Raw genomic sequence first — 10,392 nt, 5'->3', positions numbered from 1 at the left:
TCCTGAAGGAATGGAGTGCTGCGTGGTGGATGGATGGGTGCTGGAGGTGTTATGCGATGGATGTGTGCGTGCGTGAGTTCCTCTCCTCTGGCCGTGCCTCCGTCCCCCTTCTTCCTGTTGTTCTTCTCGTGTAGAACCTGATGGATGGAAGACATAGTAACAAATAGAATTAGTCAGCGGGGCTTGGTCTGCTCCCATTTCTTGGTCTCCTCAGGTGCCAGCATGCTCGCCATGGTCAGGCCGCCGTCATGGCCGGCGTCTCTTCCAGCCCGGCGGCGTCGCCTCCTGGGTTGCTATCCCTCCCGGTGCCTCCTGGTGCGTGCGTGAGGCGTGATCTCTCTCCCGTTTCCGAGGAACCTGCTAAGGAAATGAAAAGAAGAGAGTTGTTGCATGTGCATGCATCTCGAGCCCCGTATGCTCGTCGTGTACGACGCGCCCTGCAACATATCGCCGACACGGACGAGTCTCCCACGTGTGCTTGCGCCTCTCTCTCGGCTGGGTGCCCCCTTGGCGCACGCGCGGCCGCAAGGGCGTGCCCTCCGATCTCCTCGACGCTGCCACCAGGGGCGCGTCTCTGCCTTGTCTTCTGCCCGGATGTTTGTGTGTGCAGGACTCCGCCTCCTTCTTCCTGTTGTTCTTCTCGTGTAGAACCTGATGGATGGAAGACATAGTAACAAATAGAATTAGTCAGCCGAGCTTGGTCTGCTCCCGTTTCTTCATCTCCTCCGACGCCTGCATGCTCGCCGTGGGCAGACCGCCGCCGTCGCCGGCGTCTCTTCCTCCTCGGCCATCACATCTGGTGTATGGTTTGCGATTGCGCGGCCGCGGGCGCGCCGTCGCCTCCTGGGGCGTTCCTCCTGGTGCCTCCTGGTGCGAGGCCTCGGGGGTTGATGGATGCATAGCCTCAGTGGATCGGTGTGCCTTCAAGTGAGTTATCGTCGGCTCCGGCTATATGATCTGCGTCGTCTCGCCGGCCTTCTGGTGTGCATATCTGGTCTGGCTTCTCCCCGTGGACCGCTCTGTGTCGTCGATCCTCCGGGGCTGAAAAGGATGAGAGATGGGAAGAGAGAAGATCAATTATATAGGCATGCCATTGACCAAGAATGATGCTTGTGTTGATTGTTGATGCAGCAGGTGGCAGCTCGTATGAATGAAGACTCCGTCGGGCTCGCCGGCGGACGTCCACTGTCATCGCGAACGCCGGCACATCGTGTGCGGCAGTTCCGACTCCCGTGATCGCTGCCTCTCGCCTTGTTTTTCCTGGGCGCACTTGGTGCTACTGCCTCCCCCTCCTGGATGCGATCTCGCGATGGCCTTCAGATCTCCATCTTTGGCGTTTGCGTCGTCACCGGCGCATCTTCGAGCTTGGACGGGTGTCGCTGCTGCCGCCACCGCCACGGCGTACTCTCGCCGGTCTGGGGCATGTGCTCCGCCGAACGAGGACGCCGTACTCGCCGCCGCCATGGGCATGTGGCTCTTTCCCTTCTCTTTGCGGTTTTTCTTGTGTATGTGTTTTCCAGGGGCGTATTCTCTGGTACGGCTCCCCCTCCTCCCTGGTTTCTTGGCCGTCCCGGGTGCACGCGCCGTGCGTGCAGTCGCCTCCGGTTTCTTGTGTGGGTCTTCTCAGCTAACTACGCATGCACGTCCGTGTCACCTGAGAGATTAGGAATGAAAAGAACAAGATATATGTATATACAGATAAACCATGAAGTAAGAAGAAGTGCATATCGGGATCGATCGGCTGTGTTCTCCACAGTTCCGCGCCGTCGCCGCCGCTGTCGCCGCCACCGCCACGGACTGTGTACATCTCCCGATAGGGCGCGTCGTTCACGACCTCGCACCTTGGCTCGCTGAAGCGTCTACCTTTGAGATCTCATGGGATCATGTACGATCTGATCGCTTTTGCCTCCGGATTCGCCCCACCGCCGCCGCCGCGTCTCTTCTATCAGCTTCGCCTCGTCGACGCTGCCCCCATGGGCGCGTCTCCCCTTCAACCTCTCCCCTCCCTGGTGTGCTCTGCGCGGCCTTTTATAGGCGAGGGTCCTGCGGAAATGGATATGAACGAGCTGCATGGGCGCCGCGGAAGAGTTGTTCGGCAGGTCCTATTCTTATGGAGATGATAAGCTCGTTATCTCTTTGATGAAACTTATCTCTTGTGCGTGCGGTACAGCAGCTAGAGCTGCACACGGTCGCGGCTGGCACGTAGTGGCCTGGCCTGATCGGACTGCATGGCTAGTCCAGAGCCAACTAGCTCGTTACTAGCCACATGCATAACTCTTTTGCATGCCTACGTACAAACCGGGTGCTAGGTAATCAGGTTGATTAGATCAAGTATGTGTGGACATAAATAATCACTGCTCCGTGGTCTTGATGACCCTCTCTGATGAATATCAACATATTATTCTTGGTCATATTCATGCTTGCACATACATATTGACACCAACTTTTTTTTTATATTTCATAACAAAAATCCGCGAAAATGGCGTCGAACACGGGCAGATCGGGTCGTCCCTCCGATTCACTCTAGGGTTGACCAAGCAAGCAGTACAGAGGAGAGCAAATGCAGCACACTGCCGGTTGGACTCAAATTCCACACCGAGATCCCCGGGGGAAGCAAGCACGGACTTTAGCATTTGCAAGCTAATCCTATCCACCGTTTCGTCAAGCCCCAACCCGACGCACACGTCTCTGAATATATCCCGATCGACGCAGCTCGGCTCATGCGGGAAGGGGATCTCCCTGTCACCCATACCAAGTCCAACTACGTCCCTAACCGCGCTAGACGTCAACGGCCGCGAACTGCCTTCGCCCATTCGGACTGATTTCTTGACCGGATCTATCCTAGTCGCGTTGCAGAAACTATACCGACGGTCTACGTTCGGAAGGTCTGGGAGCGACAGCATGGCGCCAAAGTCCCTTTCAACGAACAACTTTTTTTGTGATTCCGTGAGACCAGCCACGACTTCATTGACTATCCTAGTTGTTAAGTAGCTCCTAACCCGGATCTTGCCACAGTTTGCGTCGGAGTCGTTGCTTGCATCCTCATCAGCCCCCGGCGGCTGCACCAGCGATGCAGTGTGCGCGCTTGGCACAGCCGTGGAGCTGCTGCCGGTAGTAGCGCCGTTCGAGCGCGCCCCAAGGCGCGACATGCCAACCGGGACGAACTGCAGGATGGGACAAGCGGGCACCGGCCGTCAGAACGGAGGGGAAAGCTAGCAAGCCAGCTCAATACACAGAGGGTGATGAGATGAAGACGGTACCTTGCGCTCTTGGCTAGCTACTTGCTTGACGGAGTACTGCTCGGCGGTCGGACGATCTGAACACTTGGAGCAGGCTAGGCGAGGGGGGAGGCGAGCTTCGCGGAACCGAAGGAATGCTCTTGTGGACGGGGTTGAAGCTCAGAGGCAGAGTTTAATCGTTCCCCTGCTTTTGCAGTCGACGCTCTAGCAAGGTGGCGTTGGAAGGCGACAGAGATACTGATAGAAAGGATTGTATCCCGACCACGTTTAGACATGCATGCAAGCAACCGCACATTACTACCTCTGCCCAACCACACCAAGGCACCATTAGTCGTCTTTCCCCCTTACGTTTCTTTAAAAGGTTAAATCGCAGATTCAAAAAAATACACGACGACAGGAGCGTTAGTAGCCCAAGAGCTCACCGCCACACACCAGTGGTATGCTGCCGTTGGTTTGACCAGGCGCAAACAATCACTATGAAGCGAGACGTGCAGACGGGAGCACGCGGAGCAAATGATCCCACATGACCACGCTTGTGGAGGCGCATCTATACCCAAGGACGTACAGGTACAGGGGCCCGTCACGTCCAATCATGCATAGGGGCCGCGTAGCCAGCGGCGTAGCTGCTTTGTAGCTGTTGCAGGGGAGCAGATGAGATGCTGAAATTTGTCATCATGGCACGCACGCATCGGTCTGTACCGGCTCACCCGTGCGAGAGAGTTTTCGATCGGTGTGCACACACACACGTACGTGCGGAAAATGATTTCAAACCGGAGGAAAATCTGTAGAGGGAAACGGCATTCTCTGAGCATGCGAAACCCTACCAAACCCCCCCTCCACGCCGGCACCCGCGAGGCGGGTGTGGATGGCTCCCATAATCCCCTTGCTACTAGCCTCTCGTCCTCCTCCCTCATCATATGCCACCGACGGGGGGCGCTGCCTGGCGAAGCCCGGTCGGTGCTGGCCATGGCGGGTGATTGATCCTCCTCCACGGCGTTGGGGGAGACGGAACCGTCTGCCAGGCGGCGCGGGCCCGGCGCCGCGTGTATCCCGGTTGGGCCTGGTACGTCCGTATTAGTTGCGCCCGGTCAGCCATCGTCGTAGACGGTGGAGGCGGTGATTGGGTGGGTTGGTCGTCGGGTATTCTCCCGCTAGCCGAATGTGCTGCTTCCGTAGCCCCCGACACCTAACCTTCACAGTGCAGACCATGCTTCGAGGTGCCGTGGTGAGACAGCGCACGGAGCTTTGCAACTTGGTTGGCGTACGGCGGTGGTCAGTTTGGTGGTGAGCTCTGGTCTGCCTGGTGTAGTAGGTGAATCATCGGGTCGTGGGGAGGGGGGGGGAGGGGGCTTGTGGTGGGTGTGCTGAAATCCCCGATGGTTTGGCCGAACACGTGCGGTTCCTCGTGATGGTGCCGCGCACCTTCTCGGGGGGCATCCCGGCTACACTTCATCTTCACCGCGTCCATGGAGGGGGGATGCCTCCCAGCAGCGTCGTTGTCGTCGCGCACCGACACTTGGGGAGGATTTTACTGCTACAGGTGCTTCAGAGACTCGGAGTTTTTTGCAGGCAATCTGCTGTTGAGGCAGTGGCTACGAGGCTTCTTTGTTTATTATCGATCCGCCGCCTGTCGTCATTTGTTTTATATTGCATTTTCTCTTTTCTTTTTCTTATTCGGGCGTGTTTTGTGCTGTTTCCGCCCGAGCACTTATCTTTTAATTGTCTCGGTTGGTTGCTTTGTATACAAATCGGGGAAACAATTTTTCTGTAAGCAGTTGCTAATTTTTTCATACGATTTATTCTAGAAAAGGAGTTCGGTACATTTTACGGATAAGACACGCTCACAACCCGACATCTCACAGCTCACACACATAAGCAAACTTGCTTGCTAAGACGGTATTTCACTAAACAGGAGCATTCAACCCAACGTTGCACGCTTCATCACCGTCCCGGCCGTTTTCAGCGTCAGTGTTGTCGTCGTACACGCCAGAGGAGGCATCTCCCACATGCGAGCACGGCGCACGCACTCCGCCGCCAACGTTGACGAGGGGGTCGTGGTCTCCGACCTGGTCGTACACCACTATGGTTGCCGCGCCATGCGCCCGTGCACATAATGGAATCATTAATTAATACTCCCTCCGTAAACTAATATAAGAGCGTTTAGAATACTAAAATAATGATCTAAACGCTCTTATATTAGTTTACAGAGGGAGTAGTTAGTAGGGAGACAGAAGAACGCAACTAATAATGAAAGTTTACATGCAAATGAAAAAACGCTCGCGTAAATGTGCCATAGAAGAACACGATGAAAAAGTTTTACATCCAGTGACAACGTGAATCACCTTGATGGTTGCCGCGCTAAACATAGCAGGGATTACCCTGCGTTGGCGCTTCAGCAGTCCGCGGGCTTTCAGAACTGACGCCCTCCTCTGGAAACGGACGTGCGGGCGAAGCAGGCAGCCCAAACCAACTAAAGAGGACAATGCTCCAGGGGGCGCCATGGAGGCCTGGGATATCTACGCTTGCTAAAGGAACGGAAAAGGAGAACAAAGGAGAGGAAGAGGTCCACCAGCGCCCAACAGCGCAACCACGCAAACCTCCCCAGCCCCACAACAATTCAAACTTTCAAAAACGCCAAGCCAATCCAAACCCATCGCACGGAGTACGGCTCTGCACAGGCTTTGAAACATCAATTCTGAAAACGGCCCCATCAAACACGTACAGCTGCCATCACCGCTTGTCCAAAAGTAGGCATTTCCACCATAAAATCCCGATGACAAAAAAGCTTCCAAATCTATAAACGGACAAAATCACTGTTTTGACCCTTTGTGCTAACAAATTTTCGAATTGACCTCGGTTGCAAAAAAATTCCTAATCTGATCTTTTTTGGTGACGCCAACATCCCTGGCGTCTGGGTCGCACTGGAGACGCCAGGGACCCTGGCGTCTGGTCCCTAGCCCGTACGACCCACAACCATGTTGACCAGCTGACGTGGCAAAGGGGCCAGACGCCAGGGTCCCTGGCGTCTGGTCCTGGTAAGGGTCCAGACGCCAGGGTCCTTGGCGTCTGGCCCTGGTAAGGGACAGTAATACATGTTTGTGTAGTTACTGCATGCAGGGAACAGTTGGCGGTTGAAGAATCATCCCGTGCTGTGCAGTCCTGGCGTCTATTGATTGATATAGCAGGTCAGGTCCATCTTGGGGCGCATTCTTGCACTCCGATAATTGAGAGGGTGCGAGCTCAGCTCAGCTCAGCGTGTTAATGCACAAGTCTTCTCTGTCAGAGCAATGGGTCCTAGATAGAGTGATACTGTGGTGATAACCTAGCAGTAAAATCATTGGTGAGCTCTTAGACCAAGGTGCCTAAAATAATCGGGGCAATTGTCACATCCTCCTCTCAACGGACGCATGCATATTCTAGTACTTGGGAGCGCAGAGATTGGTTTGATAGCCATAGGTAAAGGGCCTTGCAATAGTACTCCTAGTACCACTGGTAAGATAAAGATCATTGCTGAAATTCCAACATATTACTATTTACCTTCGTCTTGGTTTATTAGTATTTTTGTATTATGTGTCAAATTTTAATCTTAAATTTAACTAACAAAATATTAATGCATGTACAAAAATTTAATTGAAAACAATGTTCAACTATAATGCAACGATATAATTTTTTATGACATACATTAATATTTTGTTAGTTAAATATCTAGTAAAATATTGACACAAAATACAGAGAAGACTTATAACCCAGGATGGAGGCGGGTCAGTTCTTTTGGGAGAATCGCCCCCCTCCCCAGCTTCTCACAGAAGCGTCACTCCATATATATTTTTTACAATTTTATCTAGCACTGGACAAACGAAAGTGATACTTGTTGGTCTATCGTTGAACCATGGATATATTTTTAGACGGGGAATATATTAAAATCAAGCATATATCAATTACATGCAGTCTCTGCATCAACAAGATGTCCAAAACATCTAGGATGCACCGCAAAAAGAAAAAAGATAGAAAAAGGAAAATAAGACAGCATCCGAACTATAAAGAAGGTTTTCCAAAAACAACGTCTTCAAGAAAAAAAATGCACACACGTTGTCATTGCCGGATCAAACGTCATAGGTTTTCATCCCTGGAAAAAGACCACGTTCCCAAAAGCAAAGCCTTCAACAAGGTCATCGTTATGCATAACCATGGATACACTAATATAATTACCTCATGAGTAAGGGCTCTCTACTTGCAGTAGGAGCACTACTAGTATTATTACTAATTAAGTGAAGCAAGATGAAGTGAGCATTGCTATTCCGACTTCAATTTGAGGCAAGAATGTCCGTCCCTTGAGGAAGAAGGGATGCTGATTCCACGCCCAACTCTCGCAGCCATTGACCCATTATTTCTACACGCCAAGTCATTAACCCGTCCTCCTACAGATACAGATAGGAGTATTCCCGATTCTCGAATCTAGGCCACTTCAACTCCAAAGATCATAGTGCACAGCGTAGCTTTGTCCATCAAGCATCGCCGGGGCCATTCAGAAAAAGAACAAAAGAAAAAGAAAAGCGCGGATCCAGTGCCAATCGATAGCCATGTATACGCTTTTAAGCGAAGCAGATGATCTTATCCTCGCAGATGATCCATGTATACGCTTTACAAGGGCCAGAGCCAAGGACCCTGGCGTCTGGACCCTTACCAGGGCCAGACGCCAAGTACCCTGGCGTCTGGACCCTTTGCCACGTCAGCCGGTCAACGTGGTCGCGGGTCGTGCGGGCCAGGGACCAGACGCCAGGGTCCCTGGCGTCTCCAATGCAACCCAGACGCCAGAGATGTTGGCGTCACCAAAAAAGGTCAGATTAGGAATTTTTTTGCAACCGAGGTCAATTCGAGAATTTGTTAGCACAAAAGATCAAAACAGTGATTTTGTCCTCTATAAACAGAGGCGACCACACAACGAGCCAGGAACGTCAACTGGCTTTTTAAACTCACCCACCGCACAGCAAGCACAAATCTTGCCTACGTAGCTGGACTGGAAATCAATTTGAAAATGAACAAGTGTGCAGCCGGCCCAAAGGAAACTAAACCAGAACGGCTGAAAATAGTATCTCAAAAAGCAGCAAGCAAAGTACAGTAGCCCACAGTCAGGCTCCAGGTTTATTAGAATTACAACTCACAAGTCCAAATAAATATACTAACTTACATCTGGACTGATTCAACAACTTCTACGCATCAAAATGAAACTGAACATCACTCGACTGGTCCGTCGCGAGGCCTCTTCACAAACGGCAACACCGGGTTGAAACAGCTTGTTTTCTTGTGCCCGACCACACCACAATTGCCACATGTAGGGATTTTGCGAGGTTTCTTCGGAAGGTCACCCCTACGGGGGCACGTTGTGCTCTTGTGCCCCTTCTCCCTACAAATTGTGCAAAATCTTGATCTCGCGTCTTTTACCTCATATCCAGGCTTGTCCCTCGCCGTTGTCGGCCTACCCTTATGTTTCTTCCTATCGGGCACCAGTAATGTGGATAATGGGCCCGTCGATGATGCAGCTCCCACAGACACAGAGCCAAGGCCACATTCAGTGGAGATGATCATCTCAGAACACACATCTTCTTGTTGCGAGCCGTTTGCCATAGTGGCATGGTTGGATTGGCTGAATCCCCAACTTGAGTTTGGTCGACCAAACTTTTGCCATCTTTGATCGCTGCCAAAACAGTCAGTTCAGCCTTGCCTGCATTTAAAATGTCCATTGCTCTATTGAATGCATCTACATTGCTATCACCAAGCTACACGAACTCTAGCGCTGTCAGGTGTAGTGCCGTATGCCGGTAGGATGACAGCCGCGGTGGCCCTTGATCTTTCTGGTAATGGATGAGGTGCAGCGGCAAGTTGTCGCGGGCATCTACTGTCCACCTCTTCATTACATGGAAACTCGGTATCTTCCGCACTCCCAAATGAATAAGAACCTGGATGCAAGGGCAAGGGAGGATGGTTGAAGAACGTCCAGACATGAAGATGTAAAGATGGCTAAATGAAGGTCACACATAATGTTCGCATAGAAGGCAATCACATATAGTGGTAGGGTTAGGATTGACCTTGATAGCATGGCAACAAAGCATCCCCATGTGCTCAAACAAGCCGCATTCGCACGAGTAACGAGCGCCGCCATCATGGACATCGACTGCATGCATCTCGCGGCACCACTTTTCTCGCTTCTCAGCTTCCACATGCCGCATGTTGTACTTTCTGCCCCTTTGGACTTCCTCGACATCATATCTTCCCACGCGGTACAAAGCCTGACCAAACATCTCGAACATAGTCCGGGTGTACACCTGGCTCGCATGCTCCTCCAGAGGGAAATTGTATCGGAGAACCACACCGCCCTGCCAGGAGTCAGACTAAAACATGTTAGCAAGATGGCAAAATCGGAGCACGGGTTTTATATTGTTTCAACTGTCATTCGCCTGCACGTACCAGCCTGGTCCTCTTCTCTTGGAACCCTTCTTCAGCTTCCTGGTCAAACTGCAGCTTACTGTATTGTTTCACAAAAAGGTTCATTGGGAAAGCGGGGGGATGTAGCCCTTCAACAAATGGTTTGCACTTTCGCTCCGTTGCGTACTAGTTTGCTTCGCACAGAACTTGCCACTAAAATAGGGTTTTGCCCACTTGTGCCTAACCTCGAATATTTGGATCAGAAAAGTGTTGTTGTGCAGCTTGTATCTGTCAAGCAGGTCAGCCCAAGCTGCTTCGAACTCGTCAACGGTCAGCATTTCATTAACCACCTTGTGCAAAGCGGCCCTAAAGTCACTCCGTTTTGTGTAATGCGGACCGAGGTGCTCCTTCGCCTTCCGAAGCACATGCCACTTACACCAGCGGTGTGTTGTATCTGGCATCCTTTGTTGTATAGCAACCTCCATAGCACGGGCCTGATCTGCAGACAGAGAAACCTTGATCAGACATGGATTTGTTAGCAAAACACAAAAACTAACCGACACACACACTAGCGTGTAACCGGTTTTTTTAATATCAAATGCAGATAGGAGGGGCAGTCGGGTGAATGCTCCTGGAGTAAACCAACCTGTTAGTATTGTTTTTGGAGGTTTGCCACCCATTAGCCTAATGAACTCGGTGAATACCCAATTAAAACTCTCGATTGTTTCCT

General features: G+C 51.7%; 1 protein-coding gene across 1 annotated transcript; it reads right to left on the bottom strand.

Annotated features, from left to right (window-relative positions):
- Positions 1-8,283: 8,283 nt before the first annotated feature.
- Positions 8,284-10,392, bottom strand: LOC119366552 (protein FAR1-RELATED SEQUENCE 12-like). Its single transcript, XM_037632307.1, has 4 exons — positions 10,309-10,392; positions 9,705-10,161; positions 9,326-9,613; positions 8,284-9,196 (listed from the first exon to the last, which is right to left on the bottom strand). The coding sequence occupies exons 2-4, from the start codon at positions 9,786-9,788 to the stop codon at positions 9,017-9,019; spliced, it is 552 nt and encodes a 183-aa protein (XP_037488204.1). The 5' UTR covers positions 9,789-10,161; positions 10,309-10,392; the 3' UTR covers positions 8,284-9,016.

The sequence above is a fragment of the Triticum dicoccoides genome, chromosome 2B, assembly GCF_002162155.2.
Source record: "Triticum dicoccoides isolate Atlit2015 ecotype Zavitan chromosome 2B, WEW_v2.0, whole genome shotgun sequence".
NCBI classification, from domain to species: domain Eukaryota; kingdom Viridiplantae; phylum Streptophyta; class Magnoliopsida; order Poales; family Poaceae; genus Triticum; species Triticum dicoccoides.
This window is presented reverse-complemented; position numbering and strand designations above follow the sequence as displayed.

Coding starts and splice junctions, on each gene's coding strand:
- LOC119366552 (XM_037632307.1), bottom strand. CDS start 9,788: ATGAACCTTTTTGTGAAACAATACAGTAAGCTGCAGTTTGACCAGGAA. Junction 9,614..9,704: donor AAGAGAAGAGGACCAGGCTG/GTACGTGCAGGC, acceptor GACTCCTGGCAG/GGCGGTGTGGTTCTCCGATA. Junction 9,197..9,325: donor TTTGTTGCCATGCTATCAAG/GTCAATCCTAAC, acceptor CCTTGCATCCAG/GTTCTTATTCATTTGGGAGT.